At 40.2% G+C, this 25485-nt stretch overlaps 1 protein-coding gene across 1 annotated transcript in view; it reads left to right on the top strand.

Annotated features, from left to right (window-relative positions):
- Positions 1-24880, top strand: part of LOC137325364 (mesoderm induction early response protein 1-like) — a 48681-nt gene extending 23801 nt beyond the window's left edge. The window contains 8 exon segments of the mRNA XM_067990375.1: positions 2016-2088; positions 6097-6248; positions 8713-8794; positions 10424-10518; positions 14387-14514; positions 15940-16079; positions 23735-24074; positions 24076-24880. Of these exon segments, the coding sequence (XP_067846476.1) occupies positions 2016-2088; positions 6097-6248; positions 8713-8794; positions 10424-10518; positions 14387-14514; positions 15940-16079; positions 23735-24074; positions 24076-24115 (1050 nt within the window). The 3' untranslated portion in view covers positions 24116-24880.
- Positions 24881-25485: the final 605 nt, after the last annotated feature.

Here is a 25485-nt window from a genome sequence, read left to right as displayed (position 1 = left end):
TCCATATAAAACAGGATAAACCTAACCCGGCCAATTACTGCCCTATCAGCCTCCTTCCAGTCACCAGTAATATGATAGAAGCAGTCGTCATTAGTGCCATCAGATAACACCTATTTGCCAATAACCTGCTCACTAACACCACAGTTCAGGTTCTATCAGAGCCACTTGGCTCCAGACCTTATCATAGTCTTGGTCCAAACTTGGACACAAAAGCTGAATGCCAGAGGAGAGGTTATAGTAGTTACCCTTGATATGAAGGCAGCATTTGATAAATGTATGGCACCAGGGAGCCCTTGCAAAACTGATGGCCCTGGTCGAAGATAAAAAAACGACCGATGGCTGGAGTCATACCTGACACAAAGGAAGATGGTTGTCAAGAGCCTCAGAACATCGCTGCAAGATTGCTTCAGGGGAGCATCCATAACCCAACTATCTTCAGCTGTTTCATCAATCACTTTCCCTCCACCATAAGTTCAGGAGAGGGCCTATTCACTGATGATTCCAGTGTTCAGTTCCATTCACAACTCCGACAATAATGCAGCCCATGCCAATCTGTGACAGACATGGATAACATCCAGTCTTGGGTTGACGAGTGGCAGGTAACATTCATGCCACATAAGTGCCTGATAATGGCCATTTTGAACAAGAGAAAGCCCAGCTATCTGCTGCACTGTCCGTTGGCACCACCACCATCAATCCCCACAATCAACATCTTGGGGATTGATGGAGGTGGTGCTTAAGCAAGATGCTTAACTGGATCAGCCATGTCAACACAATGGCTACGAGCAGGGCAGAGGCTGGTTACTCTGCAACAAGTAGGTCACCTGGCCCCACAGAGCTGCTCCACCAAGTCGCTTAGGTCAGGAGTGTGATGGAATATTCACCACTCATCTGGATGGCTGCTCTCCAACAACACTCAAAGCTTGACACCATCCAGGCCAAATATTTCGCTTGATCGAATCCCATGCTACTGGAATCAATAGTCATCCCTTCCAACACTGGTGCACTGTGGCTGCCGTATGTACGATCTACAGGATACACTGCAGCAACTCACCAAGGTTACTTCAACAGCACCTACCTCCCCTGTGACCTCTACCACTGCAAAGGACAAGAGCAACAATGTCATGGGAATACCAACATCTCCAAGTCACACACTGTCCTGACTTGGACATCGATCGCCATTCCTTAAATCACTGCTGGCTCAATGTCTTGAATATTTTGTATTCCTGGAGTAGAGCAAGTTTCCTAAATCTAAAAGGATCAACTTCTTTAAAAGTTGTACATTTTTAACTAACTTTTCCTCCATATTGCTGTTTGCGCCTCTTTTTCCAGCTTTCTAAAATGATCCTCTCGGTGAGATTAATTTGGGCACTGTACAGTTTGGAAATTATTGATTGATTAAACAACAACAACTTGCATTGGTATAACGCTTTTAACGTAGTAAAACGTCCCAAGACATTTCTCCAGTGACCTTATTAACCTGTGTCCAACTCGTAACTTGCAATGTTCCTTGTCATACTTTCTGTAGTCTGCAATAAGTTTGCAACATTTTTGTTGGTCAGTATTATTCACCCTCTTCCCCATCTCTGAGGCACATTTATATGTTTGACTTTTGGTATTGAGAGAACAAAGTTGAATGTGCTATCACTCTCTTTCTTAAATGATACATAAGCTTAAATGTAAAATTTAATAGGTGTTACATAAACTGAGTTTAGTGTAATTTTCTGTTAAGGACTCATAAAATCTCTGAGCTAATTGCAGGTGCTTTTGTATTGTTTTAGTGTAGTGCTAGTGCCACCTACTTCTGACTCATGGGTCCCCTGCAGCCAGCGACAATATCAAGGTAAAATTGTCAGATTTGCCACAGCCAGCAGGCAGGAAGACCCATGTTTTACTGTATCTTACCAACTGCCAGCCTTGTAAGTGCAATATAAAAGTAACTTAAAAGGAATTGTTTAGCATAACACTACAGTCTCTAAATACTGATAATAAGGATGATTGGTCTTGCTTTTCAGGAGATCATGGTGGGCTCCCAATACCAGGCAGAAGTTCCTGTTGGCTTTTATAAGTACAAAGAGAATGAAAAAGGTATGCTGTTTTTTAAAATCGAATTGTTCTAAGATGAAGTATACGTAAGTCTGGTGGGTGAGGGGAACAGTTGTTCTGTTGGATTCAGCAATGTGAATTGTGTTCCAGTTTATAAATGGGCTTCTCGATTGCAAACATTTTTATATTTAGGCCTTTCTAACCTTAGAACATATACAAAACTAATAAATTAAAATAAATCTACACTGCCCCTGCCCCCCTTTTATGAAGCAGTCTATCTTTGTGTAATTGTGGATGACCTTTCAACTGAACTTCAGATCCATCACTGTTATCTAACAGGGTTTCCAGGATACCAATTATATCTAAATTCTGTATGGAAGAATATGCCTATAGTTCCAGCATTGATATTTATTACTTCTAGCATTGATATGAAAACATTCCAAGGAATTTTGTATATGTCCTTTGTATTTCACACTATGTAAACTATCTTAATCTCTAATTGAAATTCATTAAATTCTTGGTATTACTATTGGTTGCCCTCCCTCCACCATCCTGGTGGAGCGACACTCATTATGAGCAACGTTATTCCTCTCCCAACTAGATTAAATATTTCCCAATAGAACTTCAACATTCTGAGCTAGTTCTTTTTTAGCCCCCAGCCTATTCAAATGAACTCCAACCTTTTGGAGAAATGTACTTTTCCCCCAGAAATTGTTTCCATTGTGTTGTTCACGCAGTAATACAGTACATAAGAACATAAGAAATTGGAGCAGGAGTAGGCCAATCGGCCCCTCGAGCCTGCTCCGCCATTCAATAAGATCATGGCTGATCTGATCCCAACCACAAATCTAAAGAACACAAGAAGTCGGAGCAGGACCCGGCCACATAGCCCCTGGGACCTCTCCGCCACCCACAGGGCATTGACCGATCCGAACTCAGCTTCATGTCCAATTTCCTGCCCGCTCCCCATAACCCCTAATTCCCTTTACTTCTAGGAAACTGTCTATTTCTGTTTTAAATTTATCTAATGATGTAGCTTCCACAGCTTCCTGGGGCAGCAAATTCCACAGACCTGCCACCCTCTGAGTGAAGAAGTTTCTCCTCATCTCAGTTTTGAAAGAGCAGCCCCTTATTCTAAGATTATGTCCCCTAGTTCTAGTTTCACCCATCTTTGGGAACATCCTTACTGCATCCACCCGATCAAGACCCTTCACAATCTTATATGTTTCAATAAGATCGCCTCTCATTCTTCTGAACTCCAATGAGTAGAGTCCCAATCTACTCAACCTCTCCTCATATGTCCGCCCCCTCATCCCTGGGATTAACCGAGTGAACCTTCTTTGTACTGCCTCGAGAGCAAGTATGTCTTTTCTTAAGTATGGAGACCAAAACTGTATGCAGTATTCCAGGTGCGGTCTCACCAATACCTTATATAACTGCAGCAATACCTCCTTGTTTTTATATTCTATCCCCCTAGCAATAAAAGCCAACATTCCGTTGGCTTTCTTGATCACCTGCTGCACCTGCATACCAACTTTTTGATTTTCTTGCACTAGGACCCCCAGATCCCTTTGTACTGCAGTACTTTCCAGTCTCTCGCCATTAAGAAAATAACTTGCTCTCTGATTTTTCCTGCCAAAGTGCATAACCTCACATTTTCCAATATTATATTGCATCTGCCAAATCTCCGCCCACTCACCCAGCCTGTCTATATCCCCTTGCAGGTTTTTTATGTCCTCCTCACTCTCTACTTTCCCTCCCATCTTTGTATCATCTGCAAATTTTGATATGTTGCACTCGGTCCCCTCCTCCAAATCGTTAATATAGATTGTAAAGAGTTGGGGACCCAGCACCGACCCCTGTGGAACACCACTGGTTACTGGTTGCCAGTCCGAAAATGAACCATTTATCCCAACTCTCTGCTTCCTGTTTGATAACCAATCTTCCACCCATGCCAGAATATTACCCCCAATCCCGTGATTTTTTATCTTAAGTAATAATCTTTTATGTGGCACCTTGTCGAATGCCTTCTGGAAGTCTAAATACACTACGTCCACTGGTTCCCCTTTATCCACCCTATACGTTATATCCTCGAAGAACTCAAGCAAATTTGTCAGACATGACTTCCCCTTCATAAAGCCATGCTGACTTTGTCCTATTAAATTATGCTTATCTAAATGTTCCGTTACTGTCTCCTTAATAATAGACTCCAAAATTTTACCCACCACAGATGTTAAGCTAACTGGCCTATAATTTCCAGCCTTCTGCCTACTACCCTTTTTAAATAACGGTGTTACATTAGCAGTTTTCCAATCTGCCGGGACCTCTCCTGAGTCCAGGGAATTTTGGAAAACTATCACCAAAGCATCCACAATCCCTACTGCCACTTCCCTCAAGACCCTAGGATGGAAGCCATCAGGTCCAGGGGATTTATCCGCCTTGAGTCCCATTATTTTACTGAGTACCATCTCTTGAGTGATTTTAATCGTATTTAGCTCCTCCCCCCCGAGAGTCCCCTGTTTGTCCAGTGTTGGGATATTCTTAGTGTCCTCTACTGTAAAGACTGAAACAAAATATTTGTTCAGCATTTTTGCCATCTCCATGTTTCCCACCATTAATTTCCCGGTCTCATCCTCTAAGGGACCTATGTTTGCCTTAGCCACCCTTTTTCTTTTTATATAACTATAGAAACTCTTGCTATCTGTTTTTATATTTTTTGCTAATTTCTTTTCATAATCTAACTTCCCTTTCTTAATCAATCCTTTAGTTACTTTTTGCTGTCTTTTGAAGAATTCCCAATCTTCTATCCTCCCACTAAGTTTGGCTACCTTATATGTCCTTGTTTTTAGTACTCTGACAACTGTTCTGAACCCTTTGTTGTGGAGAAACCATCTTCTACCATTATGTCAGGGTGTGTGTGGGGAAGGGGTGGAAGGTGCAGCAGTAATCTTTGGTGCTAATAGTGCATTCTGGATGGTAATCCACAGTGACCTTCTCCAACTTTGCATAGAATTGTACACGTTTCCAAAAATTCAAGTATCTTTTTTTTGCCTGCCTCTTCTCACAGTGGCTCCTGCTGGGGTATGATTCCACAGCTGTCACCAGCCCTCGGATATTTCACCCAAGCTTGGATAGTGAGTAGTGGCAGGCTATTCCCACTGTGGGTGCATCCCACATGTTCAGTCCTGTTCACATCTAATGTCCATACCTGAGCATTCCAGCTGTCATCTTTGGCAATTGGGAACAAGAGCATGACCAAATTTTTACTACTTCTTAGTTACTGAGAAACTGAGGCTAAGTATACCAACCTTCTAGCTATGATCAAAGAGGTTTACAGGAAAGAAGGCCATTTGGCCCATCATGTCTATGCTGGCTTTTTACTAGAGCAGTCCAAAATTAATCCTACTGCTTGGAAGCTTTCTTTGTTTTAAACCTCAGTATTCATTGCGTATACACACTGGGTCATGTGACCAAGAAGGTTCCAGGTTCGATCCCTGGTTTGTGCTGAGTTAGCTGATCTCTGCCAGGTTGGTGGTGGGGTGCTACAATAAGCCTTGGTATCCTGGGGCCAGGAGGAAGTCCGCATTGGTTGCTGCTCCTGATTGTTATCCAGCTTCCTGAAAACTGCAAGTGTGTGGACGGGATTGGACATGGCACTGATAGCCCCTCCATCAAATAGCCTGCTGACATTCTTTGTCTAGGCTTGCATGTGAAGAGTGGTCACTTGGATGAGCTACCATAGCTCTTCCAGCACCTGAAGAATTCTATGCCAACATGAGTTGCCACTTTGAGAAAAAAAATTGGAGGGAAAAGTAAAACTATTCATTGTTTGCTTTTAATTTGTCTAATGTTTCCTTCAGATAACATAAAGATAGTTTGTGAATCATAAGGATTATGTTTGTGAGTTGGCTATTGAAATTTGTCATTTTTCTAGACATAGTGCCCCTTTTAAAACAAAAAAATTGAGAACCACTGAGGTGCGTAGTGAACACAAGTATGTGGCTTAGATAAAGCTGTGCACTAATGGATCTTATAAAAATCTGTGTCTAGTATATGAGAATGAAGACCAGTTGTTGTGGAATCCTGATTTTCTGCCTGAGAATAAAGTGGTGGAATTTCTTTGTGATGCTAGTAAGCGCACGGGTGAGGAGAAAGGATTGGATGCAATACCAGAAGGCTCGCATATAAAAGACAATGAGCAGGTTTGTCGTGCACATTGAAATGGAAAATGGTTGTTTTATATGTTAAACAGGAGCAATTTACAAGTGATGTCAGAATTTTACAAAGTTATGTCTTAAGAAATCATTGCTCAATTTAAAAGAAATGCTCAAACTATACAGTATATCTTTATTCTTTGATCCTGTTCAGATAAGCATGGGAAAATAACATTACATTTGGTCAAAACAGACCATTCACTCAGAAATCATATAAAGAGATAGGGGCAGATATAGAATATAAACTCTTGTCTTGGGTAAAGTTACAGTATGCAGTCTTGCGTAACACCCCTTTAATAGTGGTATTGCCTATTTAAAATTTAACATTTTAATTTTTAATTGAAAGTGTAAGTGTTTTTCACTTGGTTACTAAAACATTCCCCCACGCACCCCCCCGCCCCCCCCCCCCCCTCCACAGACCAAAATGGTGAGTTCTCAATCTTGGCTTAGTCTTTGGGCAATGCACCGACTTGAGTTAAGGTGTGCAGTTATCAGTTGACAGAGGGGAATGCATATTGGCATGAATATTTCTTTGGTGTGCACTTCTAGCAGTTAAGGCCACAAAGGTACCCATGATTAGTTACCAATCCCTGACAATCTTCGCACAATTCCAGGAGCAAGATAAAGTGAGTATAGTAAGTTAAAAGGAAATGTAAAATGTGCTAGCAGCTATTGATGATTTCTATTGTAAAAACTATACAAATTCATACAAAACTAATTAATTTGTGAGATTCCCCCCTTGTCTTGTTTCCTTTGTACTGTACCTATATGTGAAGGTAAATGTGCTTCGTTGTTGGCACTAGGATTTCAGCAGTGGGTAATAGTGTGTGAAACTTTCACACCATAATCTACTTGAAATGTGAAAAACACCCCATCAGTACAGTAATAGATTTTAGATTCTTCCAAACTAGGGATGTGTCTGGAGAGAGCATTTTGAATTACGTAACTGCTAATATTTTTGGACCTTTTCTGACCCCCTTGCCTTAGATTATTTTGGTTCTCGTATCTTGGATCACTCTTACGGGTGTGTCTCAACTCCATGTACCCTCGAGAGTGTCTATTGTTGCCTTGAGATCTAGGTAGGCTTTCAGTAATACTCCTGGGAAACGAGCAGCAGACACTGTTTCGTAATTGCCTCTTGCTCCTAGACATATGCCTTCATAAGATGTCACTTTGGTCTTCGAAAGCAAAAGAACTTTGCATCAGAGCTTGTTTTAAGTCTAAAATATCAAACAAATACAATTCTCAAAAGATTGAAGCAGGTCATATAATATATTAAAATTTCTGGGTGAATCACAGCATTCCATTTCAAAATACATTGAAAATTCCTCTGACAGACAATCTGGAAAAAATCTATTAAGTTTTCACACGTACCTGGAGTGGCAATTACTATAAGATTAGTGCTTCACTTGATTATCATAACTGATTGATCCAGAACCACGTCCTTGTCCTCTCGTGGCATTCATTCGTTTGCTAGTCCGCCTGCTAATCAAGTGCCATGACCCCAAATTAAGTTGGGAATCATCCCTTTGCACCCTGGCCCTCTCCCTGTGCAGCTGGGTACACCCCTCACATTGCCTGACAGCTTCCCCCTCCAATGCTGGGATGGTTTGCAGAAACCCCATCTCCCCTCTGATACAGTGTGTCTCTTTTATTTCTCTTCCCCCACCACCCGCCCCGGACTGAGATTGTTTGTCAGAAAGCAATTGTCTGTCAAATAGAAGTACATCAAAGTTACAACACGGAAGCAGGCTATTTGGCCCGACCATTCCATGTCTGCGTTTACCCTCCACGCGAGCAAATAGTTCTAATCACATTTACCAATCGTACCACATTGTTTAAATCTGAATCATCCTCAAGTCTGTACCGACAAGACTGTATCGGGATGTATGCAGCGTGACATTTCTGGCTTTTACTGGCTGCTAAACTCCATGTGCATTCTGACTGAGTTTAAAGGAACAGCTACTAAACAAACAGAACAAAAAAAGATTTGGTCACAATAACACTTAAGGTGCCTGCGATTGGTGGGTGGAAGTCTTGATAGCTATTTGAGGTGAATAATTAAGATTATTGCACAAGTAGCATGTTGCACAACAAAGTTTATTAGCTTAACTGCAGTTTTCCTATTGTATATTGGTTCTTATATGCTAAACAAGTCTAATGACAAAAATATTAACACTGGCACATAAAAAAGTTTTATAATCATTAGCTGGCTAAGATAAATTGTATTTATTAAACTTGCTCCTAAGAGTGAGTACCTGTAATAATAAACATTAACCATAGATTGTTACTTAAAATTTTATCCATAAATCTAATTTTACAAACCAAACTTTGTTTTGGGTGAGAACCCTTCAAAATATCTTGTATAATCAAATCAAATCTTACAAAATAACATGATTGGTTATTAATGCAGAAAAATCCATAGATATGAGAATTCCTTTGTCTTTTTCAGGCATTGTATGAGTTGGTTAAGTGCAACTTTGATACGGAGGAAGCACTGCGAAGATTGAGATTTAATGTGAAAGCAGCCAGAGGTAAGAGCAAATTCATTTTCCACTAGGTGGTGGTGTTTCCTTTGCAGTTGAAAGCCAGACAGTAAATAAAACCTGATGACAGCAATAATTCTTTTAGTTGTATTTAAGATCAGTTGGGTAGATATTAAGCTTCCTGCACAATTCGACAGATTACTTCTATCCTTCAGTTTTTAATGCCCTTCTGAATGTCCATAATTGTCTTCTCGTTCAGCTTCTGGGGAGAAAGACTACAGCTGCTTAACTTTTCCAAAGTAACTATCTTTACTCCAAAGGCTAGCCTCAAGATTGTCTTTCAGGTGCATGAGTTAAATTTTGTCAGAAAAAGTCTGAAGAAATATTTAGTTATGTTTCCTCCACTTGAAGGATGTTAGGTGAAGTCTTCAGCATAGTTTCTTTCCTGGTTTATTTCTGTATTTGTAAAATCAAGCCTAGTTTCCATAATGTTATTTACCCCTATTTCCAAGTTCAGTTCATTCCTTGGCTTTAGTTGAATGCATGTTTTCCCAAAGCTGAATTGAGAAATGTGGTCTACTTCTTTTAGCTGCTGGTTTTATTCCTGTAACTGCAGCAATAATTTTTTTATAGGAACAGGAATAGGCCATTCAGCCCCTCGTGCCTGCTCCGCCATTTGATAAGATCATGGCTGATCTGTGATCTAACTCCATATACCTGCCTTTGGCCCATATCCCTTAATACCTTTGGTTGCCAAAAAGCTATCTAAATGATGTGTAGTATATCCTTATGAATACTTTCCTTTCTAAATTTAATGAGTTCTCTACCTACTGAAATGGCCATGCCGGTATTAATTTAAAAATAATTACTTGTAAACAGATTAAGATTAGTGTGTAGGGTGTACTTAAATCCCATTGTCAACATTTTAACAATGGAGTGGAGCCTCCAAGTAAGTATTACCTTATCCAAAGAAGTATTACTTTGTCTAGTTCTTCATTAACTAGATGTAGGATATTTAACAATCAAAAACTTTCATGCTACTGTACATTTGATACACATATAAATAATCATGATCTCTTTGACCATCTGTTGTAGCTTTTAAAGGAACATAACTCATTGTTACTTCAATAGTAGCCACCCATTTTTAGCCAGCATGTTGTTTACCAGGACAGGTGGGCAGCACAGTGGGACGAGGCATTGGAGTAGTACCAAGAATAGCGAGTTACAGATTTGAATTCCTCTCCCCTGCCTTCACCCACAATGTCAAACATCACCGAGTTCCAGATATTGGGTACTTTGCTGTTATTTAGAGCCAAGAAAGTTCCCCAATGGCAAAAGAGAAAATCAGAGGGAGAGCCACCTGCAGTCACCTAAAAGCTATGGAGGCCTGGAAATGGGTCACTGGTCCCCAGTTGCTATAACCTAGGGAGTTTGTTCTCATAATTCATAACTTTTAAAAAAAAAACTTAGATGGAATGCCTGTCAATAAAAAGCCATGCCTTTGGCTGAGAACTTTATGGGGTTTTTTGTTGTCAATCAGCCAAGTGCTGAATCAGCATTGCTGCAAATATTACCCAGCACAAGTTGTATTCTTTGCAACAGCACAAATGTGCTTTGTGCTTATGAATTGTGTTGCAGTCTGCATCATTTTGCTAATGTGTTTTTCATTTGTTGTAGAAGAACTCTCAATTTGGAGTGAAGAAGAATGTAGGAATTTTGAACAAGGACTTAAGGCATATGGGAAAGATTTCCATCTGATCCAGGCTAACAAGGTATGAAATCATAAATCCATGCTTGTAATCCTGAACTGAACTCACCAGAATGCATTAGAAAATTTTAATTAGCAAAATGTTGCTAGTGTTTGGAATGCAAACTAGCAAAACAAAGTGAATTTTCATTCCCCAGTTCATACTATAATAAGGCAGCTAACATGTTCTGTAGGTACCAAAGATCACTTTGAAAGGTGGTTTCACTGTTTTCCTCTAGAAGCAAAGTGGCATTGGGGAAAAGTGTGGCACCAAGGAGCCCTAGTAAAATTGAAGTCAATGGGAATCAGGGGGAAAACTCTCCAGTGGCTGGAGTCATACCTAGCACAAAGGAAGATGGTAGTGGTTGTTGGAGGCCAATCATCTCAGCCCCAGGACATTGCTGCAGGAGTTCCTCAGGGTGGTGTCCTAGGCCCAACCATCTTCAGCTGCTTCATCAATGAACTTCCCTCCATCATAAGGTCAGAAATGGGGATGTTCGCTGATGATTGCACAGTGTTCAGTTCCATTCGCAACCCCTCAGATAATGAAGCAGTCCGTGCCCGCATGCAGCAAGACCTGGACAACATCCAGGCTTGGGCTGATAAGTGGCAAGTAACATTCGTGCCAGACAATGACCATCTCCAGCAAGAGAGAGTCTAACCACCTCCCCTTGACATTCAATGGCATTACCATCACCGAATCCCCCACCATCAACAACCTGGGGGTCACCATTGACCAGAAGCTTAACTGGACCAGCCATATAAATACTGTGGCTACAAGAGCAGGTCAGAGGCTGGCTATTCTGTGGCGAGTGACTCACCTCCTGACTCCCTAAAGCCTTTCCACCATCTACAAGGCACAAATCAGGAGTGTGATGGAATACTCTCCACTTGCCTGGATGAGTGCAGCTCCAACAACACTCGAGAAGCTCGACACCATCCAGGACAAAGCAGCCCGTTTGATTGGCACCCCATCCACCACCCTAAACATTCACCACCGGTGCACCATGGCTGCAGTGTGTACCATCCACAGGATGCACTGCAGCAACTCGCCAAGGCTTCTTCGACAGCACCTCCCAAACCTGCGACCTCTACCACCTAGAAGGACAAGGGCAGCAGGCACATGGGAACAGCACCACCTGCATGATCCCCTCCAAGTCACACACCATCCCGATTTGGAAATATATCTCCGTTCCTTCGTCATTGCTGGGTCAAAATCCTGGAACTCCCTAACAGCACTGTGGGAGAATCTTCACCATATGGACTGCAGCGGTTCAAGAAGGCGACTCACCACCACCTTCTCAAGGATAATTAGGGATGGGCAATAAATGCTGGCCTCGCCAGCGACGCCCACATCCCATGAACGAATAAAAAAAAGTCGCAGTTAGAAACAAGGTTGCCAATGTGATTTTAGAGTAACTGTACACAAATCTTATGCATATGCAGTTACAATATTGCTACTGGTCATTCCACTGGAGTAGTTCTGCAAATGAAATGGGTATGAATTTCAGACCCTCTATAGTTATATAATTTATTGGTGAATATAAATTTCCTGGTATTGCCAGCAGAACTAGAGTGACCATTAGAGGTTTTTGTGATGGAATTTTGTGGGTACTCTGTAAACAGCAATAGTCCCCCATCCAAATGTATAACTAAAAAAGTATTTTTACATAATTATTTGCACCGGAAAATAAGTTGTTTTCATGCAGTATAATAAAGTTGTGACCTTGCCTCCCACTTCACTGATCTATCAATAGCTGGTTATTTATAAAATGAGTTTTTAGTTAAGTAATAGCAGATCTCATGTGGCATTGTTCATGGTGAATCAAGAGTTTTTAATAAGAACAAGGGTTTTATGCCAAGTAATACTACAAGGCACACTCACTTATCAGCATTGGGGTTGGTCCTGACATCTGGGAGCATTGAGAATGGAGCCTGGGGTCTAGCAGCACTGGGCTGGGATCTCGGTGTCTACTAGTATTTTGAGAAGGGGGGTGAGGTTCAGCATCTTGGGCACTGGAAGGAGGTTCCAGATTTCTGGGAACACAAGAGAGGGAGGTTCCAGGAACACTGAGGCTGGTCCTGGGAGCATTGGGGAATTTAACGATCTTGGGAAAGTGAGACAGCTCAGGGATCAGGAAGCGGTCCAAGGGTTTGTGAGCACTGAGCGGGTGTCCTAGGAGTGGGAGGGGAGTACCAGGGCAGAGGATCCTGGAGTCCGGTTGGACTGGGAAAGGGGCTATGGGGTTTTGGAGGGCAGAGGCTGATAGAATTGGAGGTTGCTGATATCTGGCAGTATTGGTGGTGCAGGCTGTAGCAGCCTTATGAAGTAGAGGGGCCAGAAGAATGGGACTCAAATTGCACTCGACCCCTTTTGGGCTATCATATCCCAAACCCTTCCCGAATCCACCGGCAGCCCCTCAAGCAACCCACCACCACTTTCTCTATCAATTGGTTTTTATCTTGCGTTCTGCCTTGTAGCCCTCTTGATTGGCACCCTAAACATTCACTCCCTTCACCACTGGCGCGCTGTGACTGCAGTGTGTACCAACCACAGGATGCACTGCAGCAACTCGCCACGGCATCTTCGACAGCACCACCCAAACCCGCGACCTCTACCACCTAGAAGGACAAGGGCAGCAGGCACATGGGAACAACACCACTTGCACGTTCCCCTCCAAGTCACGCACCATCCCGACTTGGAAATATATCGCCGTTCCTTTATTGTCACTGGGTCAAAATCCTGTAACTCCCTTCCTAACAGCACTGTGGGAGTACCTTCACCACATGGACTGCAGCGGTTTAAGAAGGCAGCTCACCACCACCTTCTCGAGGGCAATTAGGGATGGGCAATAAATGCTGGCCTTGCCAGTGACGCCCACCATCCCATGAACGAATGTTTAAAAAATTAGTGCACTATTGATAACTTTGTCGACTTAGCCTATATAATATAAACAAATTTCCATAAACAAAAATTATCTCAGTGCTCAAAAGTTCATTGTTTACAGTTCCCAGTTTTTAAATTTTGAAAATCCCTTTGCCCCCAAAAATCATTGGTGAAAGAGATTTTAGCAATCTTTGTTAACGGAAAGGAAATAAGAGGGTTTGTCTAACTGAGCTCTTTGTAATAAAAAATATTTTAAATGAGACCTGCCTGAAATAAATAAGTTCAGTCTATAGTTTGAACGCCATTTTGGAAAAAGCAAAGAAACTCAAGTTCTCATGGATGAGGGGATGCACCCTGCTGCTTCAAATCTGGGAAACCCTGAAAACTGCACATTCTCAGAATATGTAAATGTGGTTAGAAACTACGTGCAACTTTTTCCTTGTGTATATTTCCAATTCAAGCCTAGGCTTTTGAGGCAGGCTGAGGCCTTGAACCAAAAAATTCAAGAATTGCATTAGAAGATACATAGACAATTCATTAGGTAATTTTAATCATGTTATTGTGAAATTGGTAATTTTCCAAAGTTTTTATTTTGTTTAAAACCTGGTTTTGGACATTAGAAATTTCAGATACTGAGGGAAAAAATGGCAGCCAAGCTATTTAAATAGGAAGTTTAAATATAATTTTTTATATAGGCAGTTTCAATGTTAAATGTTGGCAACAGGAAATAAAGCTTATGGACAAAGTACACATGTGCAAGATGCTTAAGATACAGATAGATTTAAGATATTTATATGTGCTAATCATTGGAATGGCCCAATGACAAAACATTTTGGTGGCAAAAGACGAAAACAATCAGCAGAGCAAATTAACATTTAGATTGTCCTACAGGAAGTAACTTTGTTAATTCTGATTATGTATATACTTAAATTTTTAAGGTGGTTAAAATGTCTTTAAAATATTTTATCACTGATATATTTGTTTCCTATTAATGTGCACGTTTCAGGTGAGAACACGGTCAGTAGGGGATTGTGTAGCATTTTATTACATGTGGAAGAAGTCTGAGCGTTATGATTTTTTTGCACAGCAGACTAGATTCGGAAAAAAGAAATACAATCTTCATCCAGGTGTTACGTAAGTGTTTTTGAACTAGCAGTAAATAGTCGTATTATTTTCTAACATTGTATTAGCGAATGTGTTCTGTGTTGCTGGCTTTTCCCATTGTATCAATATATCCTATTGTGCAATATTAAACTCCATTATCCCTTTTCCCTCCCATGGTCTAGTCATGCGCATAAAGCTTTGATAAATAAATTGGACCAGTGGATTATGGTTACATAGAATGGAAGCTTGATGTATCAAACTTCAATACAGCAAAGTTTTGGTCTGATCCTGGTTCCCATAACAATTGTATTTAATTTTACTTTGATGTATCAAAGTGGAATCTTAGTATATTGACTATTCATAGAATGGTCACAGCACAGAAGGAGGCCATTTGCCTCATTGAGCCTATGACTGTTCTTTGTAAGAGCAATCCAGTTAGTCGCCAGAATGTTGTTACTCAACTCAGTTCTGCTCACCTGCTCCTGGTTTCCTAAGCTCCTTCTGCAGATGCACCTGCGCTGTTAAAATTGACCTGATTTTCCCAGGACAAATGGTGTGGTAGCCTCCCACATTATTGTCTAGCACTGGTCTGCTGTTTCGCTCTCCTCTCTGACTCCTGATCAGTGCAAGCCTAGGAGTCAGGGCATTTAGCACTTTTTACTTTGTATATCCTTGTTTGAATGTGGAGGCTAGCAGTGTAAGAAATATCAACCTCAGAGTTCCTCTCTCTTTAGTGGATAATCCACCAGTGGGGTGTGGTACTGCAACCAAACTGTTCCGACTCCCTTTCTCACACTGACAAGGAGTCAGAGTGGTAAAGGACAGGCTTGCATAGGAAAGTAAAATTCCAGGAGAGTAAGCCCAGTTATGTTTTTTTTTTATATATATTAATGACCTGGACTTGGGTTTACAGGACAAAATTTCAAAGTCTGCAGATGACATGAAACTTAGAAATATAGTAAATAATGAGGAGGATAGTAACAGGTTTCAGCAGGGCGTAGACAGACTGGTGAAATGGGCAGATACATGGCAGGTGAAATTATTGGTAGCAACCTGTGATAATAAACACTAATGTAACTTTTTAAACTGAACATTTTTCAAAACCATCAAAGTTGGTTGTTACTCTCATAATTTCTGATTGCATACCCATGGTAAGATATTGTATGAGGAGACTAAAAGCCATTAGGATAGATTTTGTACATGATCAGAACTTAATCCTAGAGGAGCATTGAGTCCAACAAGTGCATCATCCTAATTCAGTTTTGATTTAATTATAAAGAAAAGATATTGCAGAGAGCAAATGTAATTTTTTTTGTAAGGGGCAGAAAAAGCAAAACAGGCACAGAAAAAATGTGTTTCTTTTAAATGTACATTTCTACTGGATACAGTCTGAAGTTGAAACCGGTGTGGAATGAGTCAAGCTTTTGTATAACAGAATTTTGAAATTGGTTTTAGGGATTATATGGACCGTCTCCTGGATGAAACTGAGAGCACAGCTTCCAGTTGTGCACCTTCACCTCCTCCAACCACCTCTACCAGCAGCAGTAGCCAGACAGAGAGGGAAGATACTGCTGCAATAGGAAGTAATATGAATGGTGAGTTGTGCATTAACTTTTTGTCTTGTCTTGGTTTAAGGCTGAACCCTTTCTGCTTGTGTATTAGGATTTGAAATTGCCATGAATTGCTTTTACTAACTTAATTTTCTGTCATCTTAAAACATTTTGCAATCTGAAACAACTATCGGATATGTCTATTCCCTTCACTGTTTTAAAGTCATGGCTTTTTAAAGGGATTAATATTTTGTCAGTTCACCTTATTTTAGTTACCCATACTTCTTCAACAGTACAACCTCAGCAAGTATACTATAGTAGCTAAGTAGGAGACAATATCTAATGCTGTCCTTTATTGAGCTTGCATCTTAATATCAGCTTTGTTTGTCTCTAGCTACTTTGATCACTTTCTGGACTCCATTTGTGTGTCTATCTCAATGCTGGAGAATTAATAAATGAAGCATTATCTTTGGTTATAGCTTCCTTTTAATTGTGCTCTTACTAATTTGGATAAGTTGCTAACAACCTTAGAATGTATCTGTGTTTGTTTTCATGCCCGAGATCATGCCTGATAACTTGACCAGAAACAGTGAAATGTCTGAAGATTTGGAGGATTACAGTGTGAAGTTGGTTGAATGTGGCAGAAGTCTTTTGGAAATAATTAAACGTAACAAACAGCCTGCATGCATAATTGAGTACAAAGCTTTTTTTGATTTCAGGGATTTAACTCTAGTACACTGATGTTCTTGGTAGTTGTTGGATGTTTGTTGTGAGAGTACGTATATTAAGGATCTCTTCCACCAAATATCAGATGTAAACAAAAGAAATTAAATACCCAGCTCATGGTACTTAGTGCCTTGATCTAAGGTGTAATCTTCAGGAGGTATATTGCCTTGGTGGCACCAAGATATTCTTACTGTTATTAAGACTTAAAACAACATTGTTCCCACCTATTACAATCACATGATCAGTCAAGGAATAATATTGGTATTATAGCAAGCCACCACAAGTCTGATGCCCAATTACCTGAATATATCGAATATAATTCTAATGTTAACTTCATTATTGTGTATCACATTGTTTCCACTACATTGGTATCATAATGTGAAACGCACAATTGGTGAGGTGGACGCAAAGAGGCTGCAAAGGGTTATCGACAGGTTAAGTGAGTGGGTGAGAAGGTGGCAGATGGAGTATGATGTGGGGAAATGTGAAATTATCCACTTTGTGGAAAGAATAGAAAAGCAGAATATTTGTTAAAAGTTAAGAGACTAAGAAATGTTGGTATTCAGAGGGATTTGGATGTCCTCGTACACTGATCACAGAAAGTTAACATGCAGGTACAGCAAGCAATTAGGAAAGCAAATAGTATGCTACCCTTTAAAGGAATTGGAGTACAAGAGTAGGGAAGTCTTGCTGCAATTACATAGGGCTCTGGTGAACCACACCTGGAGTACTGTGTACAGTTTAGTCTCCTTACCTAAGGAAGGATATACTTGCCTTAGAGGGGGTGCAACAAAGGTTCATTAGATTGATTCCTGGGATGCGAGGGTTGCCCTTTGAGGAGAGATTGAGTAGAATGGGCCTATATTCTCCGGAGATTAGAGGAATGAGAGTGATCTCATTGAAACGTATAAGATTCTGAGAGGGCTTGACAGAATAGATGCTGAGAAGCTGTTTCACCTGGCTGGAGGGTCTAGAACTAGGGGTCATATTCTCAAGATAAGGGGTCGGCCATTTAGGAGTGAGATGAGGAAAAATTTCTTCACTCAGGGTTGTGAATCTTTGGAATTCTCTACGCCAGAGTGCTGTGGATGCTCAGTTGTTGAGTATATTCAAGACTGAGATCGCTAGATTTTTGGACGCTGAAAATCAAGGGATGTGGGGATTGGGCAGGAATGTGGAGTTGAGGTAGAAGATCAGCTATGATCTTATTGAATGGCGCAGCAGGCTCAAGGAGCCATATGGCTTACTCCTGCTACTATTTCTAATGTTCTTGTGTCTCTCTCGTTACCATCTTGCTGGCCAGTGGAAACAATCTCTCACTGTTTATCTCCATAACCCTTCATAATCTTGAAAACATCTTTCAGATTGCGCTCTATCTTCTCAGCTCTTGTGAGGCTGCAGCATCACTGTGGAGTGAGAAACTTGAGCTTTGGCTCACTGATGGATTCCTGATGTTTGTCAGTAGTAAAGTGAGGTGGAAGGCTTAGGCCTGACAGCACTGGATAAGGGGGTCCTGTGCCTGGCAGCATTGATTTGTGACTTCCTAAGGGATCTGTGTAAACATCGATTTTGGTATTTTTTGATTGGATTCCTGGACACACACATATGCACTCGCTCGCTGTCCCTCCCTGCTTCATAGTTATAACAAAATGTAAACATTCTCATTATTATCAACAAAACAAACATGTGAAAATTAAGAGTTTTAAAATTCATCTCTTTTTCGGGGGCTGGGGTGGGTGAACTCAAATTAAAATAAGGAAAATCAGTGCATATGTCTCTGCTTGACAGCTGTTGGTAATTAGAATGTTTATATTTTCCAACTGTCAACAACATGGATGCAATTTAAGAAAGGTGAGCGAGGGAAACCAGGGAATTATAGACCAGTTAGGGTAACATGTTGTTGGGAAATTACTAGAGTCTATAATTAAGGATAGAGGACTGAACATCTTGAACATTTTCAGCTTATCAGAGAGAGCCAGCATGGATTTGTAAAGGGTAGGTCATGCCTGATGAACCTGAATGAATTTTTTGAAGAGGTGACTAATGTAGTAGACAGGGGAATGTCTATGGATGTTGTTTATATGGACTTCCAGAAGGCATTTAATAAAATCCCTCATATGAGACTGTTAGCTGAAGTTGAAGCTCGTGGAATTGAGGGCAAATTATTGACCTGGTTAGGAAATTGGCTGAGCGGAAGGAGGCGGAGAGTAAGGATAATAGGCCGGTACTCAAATTGGCAGGATGTGACTAGTGGTATCCCATAGGAATCTGTGTTGGGGCCTCAACTATTCACTGTATTTATTAACAACTTAGATGACAGGATAGATGATGGGAACAACACCACCTGCACGTTCCCCTCCAAGTCACACACCATCCCGACTTGGAAATATATCGCCGTTCCTTCATCGTCGCTGGGTCAACTCCCATCCTAACAGCACTGTGGGAGAACCTTCACCACACTGACTGCAGCGGTTCAAGAAGGCAGCTCACCACCACTTTCTGAAGGGCAATTAGGGATGGGCAATAAATGCTGGCCTCGCCAGCGATGCCCACACCCATGAACAATTTTTAAAAAAAAATAGAGACCTACATATCCAAGTTTGCCGATGACACAATGATAGGCAGCATTGTAAGCAGTGTAGATGGAAACATAAAATTACAGAGAGATATTAATAGATTAAGTGAATGGGCAAAACTGTGGCAAATGGATTTCAATGTAGGCAAGTGTGAGGTCATCCACTTTGGACCTAAAAAGGATAGATCAGAGTACTTTCTAAATGGTGAAAAGCTCGAAACAGTGGCGGTCCAAAGAGACTTAGAGGTTCATGTACATAAATCATTAAAATGTCATGGACAGGTACAGAAAATAATCAAAAAGACTAATGGAATGCTGGTCTTTATATTCAGAGGACTACAATACAAGCGGGTAGAAGTTATGCTACAGCTATATAAAGCTTTGGTTAGACTACACTGTGTTCAGTTCTGAGCACCGTTCCTTAGGAAGGATATATCGGCCTTGGAGGGAATGCAGCGTAGATTTACTAGAATGATACCTGGACTCCGAGGGTTAAATTACAAGGAGAGATTACACAAACTAGGGCTATGTTTCCTGGAATTTAGAAGATTACGGGGTGATTTGATCGAAGTTTTCAGGATGTTAAGGGGAACTGATAGGGTAGATAGAGAGAAACGCTTTCTGCTGGTTGGGAAGTCTAGGACTAGGGGACATAGCCAAAAATTAGAGGCGGAACTTTCAGGAGTAAAGTTAGGAAACACTTCTACACACAAAGGGTGGTAGAAGTTTGGAACTCTCTTCCACAAACAGCAGTTGATGCTAGCTCAATTGAAAATTTTAAATCTGAGATTGATAGATTTTTGTTAACCAAAGGTATTAAGGGATATGGGGTTATGGCGGGTATATGCAGGTCACAGATCAGCCATGATCTCATTGAATGGCGGAACAGGCTCGAGGGGCTAATGGCCTACGCCAGTTCCTATTTTCCTGTGATAACTAGAGGCTGTTCTAACTTGATGCATAACATAAGTAATAATCAGTTGGTAATTAGAAGCTGTTGCTTCAAAATTCAACAGAACCTTGTAACTTTCATTAAATAATGCTCTTTACATGCCGTTGGTGTCACCTATATTCAATTTGACAGCATTTTTAGGCCTCTCCTGCAAGTTGACTCTTCCTCAAAGTGCAGTGCTTTAAAAAAAAATTACCATTGTGTGTAAATGAACAAAGGAAGATAAAAGATGGCTTATTCGGTGAATGTGCTGCCCTTCTTTGCCTGAATGTGCTGCTGCTCCTGCATACCAAGGTTCTTGCTGTTTTGCTCTGGATCTCTAAGGGTTAAGGGAAGTATGTAGAGCTTTCTTTTGATGTAAATCCTGGGGGCTTTGTTTTTTATCAGGTGAGTAACCTAAAGTTCTGTAAACAAAATAAAGTGAAATTTGAATTATAAAAAATATTGTAAGATATCGTTGAATGGCAAACAATGTTCTCTTTATTTTGAACAATTTTACAACACCAAGTTATAGTCCAGCAATTTTATTTTAAATTCACAAGCTTTCGGAGGCTTCCTCCTTCGTCAGGTGAACGATGTCACCTGACGAAGGAGGAAGCCTCCGAAAGCTTGTGAATTTAAAATAAAATTGCTGGACTATAACTTGGTGTTGTAAAATTGTTTACAATTGTCAACCCCAGTCCATCACCGGCATCTCCACATCATGACTCTTTATTTTGAGTTAGCAAAACACTAATTTGGTTTCAATCAGTTGGTGGAGGGGCAGACATTATAGCATATGGTGTGGGAAAGGTCACCTAGTGGTATTTTGCAGTGTAATCTTAAGGATCAGCATCCTCTAACTTATGGTACATGGTGGATAGTGTTACTTAAAAAAAAAACTGACTACTTTTTTGGTGAATAGTCTATTGGGTTTCCACTAGTATGATGGGACAGGTGTCTCATCAGTGTGATGTAATTTAGGCTACTTTAATGAGCCATTTCCTCTCACAGTCATCTTACCACACTTCTCATAAGTGAACCTCGTGTCCCCTATGATCAGAACCTGCACCCCTGCGGTTTTCTGCTCCTGCAAAAATGTCTACCCTTTAGGACTCTCACAATCCTAGAACACTAGTGCCTACTGCACTTTTGTGTTCTCTAACCCACTCCAGAAGACAGTTTCAGCAACAGACCATGCCCAAGATAGGCTTAGATTATGAATTAATTAACCAGATTCATATTTAGAAATGAAACAAGTAGGTTGTATAACAGCGTAAGATTATGTACAATGATAGCATTAAAGGGCCCGATACTTTAAAAGTGTAGTCTATTCCTCACACCAGTGAATGTAGTCAGTCCCTTTACCAAGTCTGGAACATACTCGAGCACTCCCTCTCATTCTCTTTCCCTCCCCTCCCCCCCCCCCCCCCCCCCACCCTTTCTTTTCTTTCTCTTTTCCCCCTGCCCCCTCCCCCCACCAAAACAGACTAAAATGTCTCATGCCTGGAATGCATATCACCTTCCATGTAGAGACAAAATAATGCATACTGATTTTACAGATTTGAACACATCATTGTTCCTCCGATAGTCTCATTTCCAAGTTTAATGATCCACATCCGATGAGTTTTCAGGCTCCCTGCCTTAGTTACCATATTCTTTTGAAGCCTGGTACACCAGAGCTAGGTGACCATATTAGACCTTCTCCAGCCTCACATTTCCATTTATTCAACGTAATAAATTCATTTATACATAAAGCTCGATCTGTCTCTGTTTACCTTTTATACAGTGACTGTGTCATGGAATTTCTCACAACTAGTTTGAGTAAAAACCGATTATATTAAATGCACGTTTACTGGCCAGTACATTATTTACAAATAAAATTCACTTACTGTAAAAATTGGATTTTACAGTATTTCCCTCTGGCATTCTAGAGCAATGTTGCTTAAAGTCAAATAAGTAAAATCCCGTGAAATATTAAAAGCAGACTTAAGGGGGAAGAAAAGCCTAGCAACACCATTTTCTGTTCAACGAACTCCCAATTGTCTAAAGTTTTTAATAAAGGTAACAAAAATTCATCCATGCCTACCTAGAAAACTAGCAAAAGTTAACAAATGAAAAAAAAACAACTGAGTATAATTAGATGACATGTAAAAACAGGTGGTTACACTTAAAATGCAATGGGACAAGGGGTTGTAACTTAATTTGTGGATCTAAAGCCAACATTGCTTTAGAGGATACAGTAATTGAATGCACAAGATTTATTTTCTTGAGTGGTGGGGGGGGTCAGCAAGCATGCTTTCTCCCCAGGAATGTTTGATTTCTGACATTGTGGTGCTTTTTTCTAATATTTGGGAATGTAAAATGAACATTGTATTTGTTTTCATTTTAGAAAGAAATTTTATTGAAAACTACACTCTGCCATTTTGGGAAATTAATTATTTTTCTTTCATAGTTTAAAACTCCTTTCTCCCAGTAACAACAGAAATAACTAATAAATATGGGCAGATTCATACTGATCTGAACCTGTAGCACATTTAGAATGGCAGAAATCCTCCACATACTGCCCCCTCCCCACATTGGTAGTATGTTTTCAGAGGGGCCTGGGACTTGAATTTTTATATTAACAAATTATGCATTCATTTTCAACATTTGCATTTTACATTTGATGATTTTTCCTTTTTTTTAAGATTAAAGATTCAAGGCATTTAGGTTTTCAACTCAGTTAGATCCAGATTCCCCAAAGCATTGCACTGAGCTTTTCTTCTCCCTTTTTCACCCCCAGTAGTGCTGCTAGCTTCTCTCTCCCTTCACCTGTACTGCGGTTGGCATCGCCCCATTTCCTCTTCTCCCCCCTCCTTCCACATACTGTTGGCTTCTCTTCCCCACCCAAGCGCTGCTGGCTACTTTTTATTAACCTACCCCACCCAAAAATAAGTACTACTGGCTTGCCTCTGTCCCCAGTCCAAGTGCTACTAGTTTACCTCTCCGTCCCCAACTGCCACTGCTTCTTTTCCTTAGTTGCCGCTCTGCACTCCTACTTCTTCAGCGATTGATATCACTGTGCATTGAGTGAGAATTCCTGCTCAGTATACAGTACCATCAATTGTAGCAGGGATGCAAGGAGATAAGAACTGGCAGTGGTGCTTGGAGATGGGGCAATGATTTGGCTGACAAACATGAACTGTTCATGTCTAACATGGACATTTGGCATACCTATGAATATTTTTTATAAGTAGGAAGACTGTGCTGTGTCAGGTCTCCGCCCGCCCGCCAAAATATTCATGCTACTAGTTGGATACATGGCACAGCTTTTCCCTTTTAAATCTTTCATGTTTATTCTGTTAAAAAAAATTACACATTTTGAATAAGGTTTAATGTTAAAACAATTTTTGTTTTTCTTTGAAAAATATTTGCAGGTAATAGAATGAAGAGCCAATTGAAATCTTTTTGTTGTATCTGATGCAGGGACAAATACTAATGGTCCAGCTGAAACATCAGATCAGTGGCACGATTATGGTGAAATCAAGGGATTGAACTACAATGGACCTGTCAATAACTCTGCAGTTTCTGGACATGCAAAAATGAGCACAAATGGCTGTGAGAAAGATGATGGTTTGTGCGACATCAAACTGATAAATGCACAGAATGAAAATGACGAGTCTGAATCAAGTTGTGAAAGACCAGCTAAGAGATTAAAAACCGATAGTGACTCTGGAAATGAAAAGAACAGTGTAGGCATTTCAGAAGTAAGTCTGCACCTGAAATCTGATGACTCTGAGAACTTAGCTGTTCTGACTGACTCATCAACACCAAATGCCTGTTGAATTGGATCCTCAGCAAAACTAACAAACTTGTAATAACCCAGTTTTGGTCTTATGGCATTTTTTTTTAAAAACCTGATTAATAATTGGGTTGGTTTGTATAAATTTGGTCATTGACATCAGTGATGTCTTTTTTAAATATATATCTATATATAAATATATATATCTATATATTAATATATATAAATATATATATTAATATATATATGTAAAAATTCTTCTGACTGTCTGGGCTCAGAATACATTCTGTATTTTTGCCAGATTTCTACATAGAATTTGGAAGGAATTTTTTGAATAAGTACTCAAGTTTCCTTGCAGTCCTCTTTCTGTAAAACTTGTACAGTTCCCTGATTTGTACAGTTGCTAAGCTTTATCGTGGAGGGGGAGAGAAATAATAAATATACCAAGAATCTAATTATGTCTGACTCATTCCATTTTGGTACAACTTTTTTTAAATTATTAAAATGATGGAATGTTTAAAATATTTAAGAGGTAGTGGTTTTACACTGTCTGGAGCTGTGATGAGGTTTATCGGGGTCACAGTTTTTACAAGACTGTAATTGATTGATGAAGCTTTTTGTATGCTATTCTATTACTGCTGCAAAAATTTCAGCTTGAATATAAAACTTTGTCCCTCAGTATTGCTGAGTCACAGTCCTGATTATATGCTGCATTTTCTTGATATTTTTGATAAGACTTGCCTACAACATGTCGAAGATGCATGTTACAAAATGAAATTGTGCAAAAACTGAGCTGTGATATTTTTCAATAAAAAAAATGAATCTTTGAATTTTGTTTATCCTTCTCAAGATTCCTATTGGTTATAAGTTTATTCTTTACTAATATTTTACATTTATTTCAACAATTAAACTTTTTGCATTGAGGCTTGACCTTTCACTTGCACCTCAATTTAAGATGCACCAAGGTGGAAATAAAAACAGACTTGCAATTATATAGTACCTTTCACGACCTCGGGATGTCCCAAAGCGCTTCATTGGCTATAAAGTACTTTTGAAGTGTAGTGATGCAGGGAAATACAGATGACTGTGCAACACTGGTAACAGCCACGGTGCCTCCACTTTGTGCTATATCCACTAAGCCAGCTCTATTTCATGGAGCAGGCAGATTGAATGGATGGCTGCTGCGGTATAACGGCTACCCAATGGAGCCTTGGTTAGTACCACCATTGAGGAACCACCAAACAGTGGCCAACAGATAGTATAAATGAGGTTCATGCCTTCACCCAAATTCTGGTGGAACATGCAGTAAGTATACTGAAACAGAGATTCTGTTATCAAGACAAATCAAATGGTGTTCTCTACAGCCCTGAGAAAGTCTTGAAAATGTTTTATACCTATTGTCTCCTCCATAATTTTGCAATTTAGAGAGGCTAAC

Source organism: Heptranchias perlo, chromosome 9, assembly GCF_035084215.1.
Source record: "Heptranchias perlo isolate sHepPer1 chromosome 9, sHepPer1.hap1, whole genome shotgun sequence".
Taxonomy (NCBI): Eukaryota; Metazoa; Chordata; class Chondrichthyes; order Hexanchiformes; family Hexanchidae; genus Heptranchias; species Heptranchias perlo.
The sequence above is the reverse complement of the archived record's forward strand: the minus strand, read 5'-3'. Positions and strand labels throughout refer to the sequence as shown.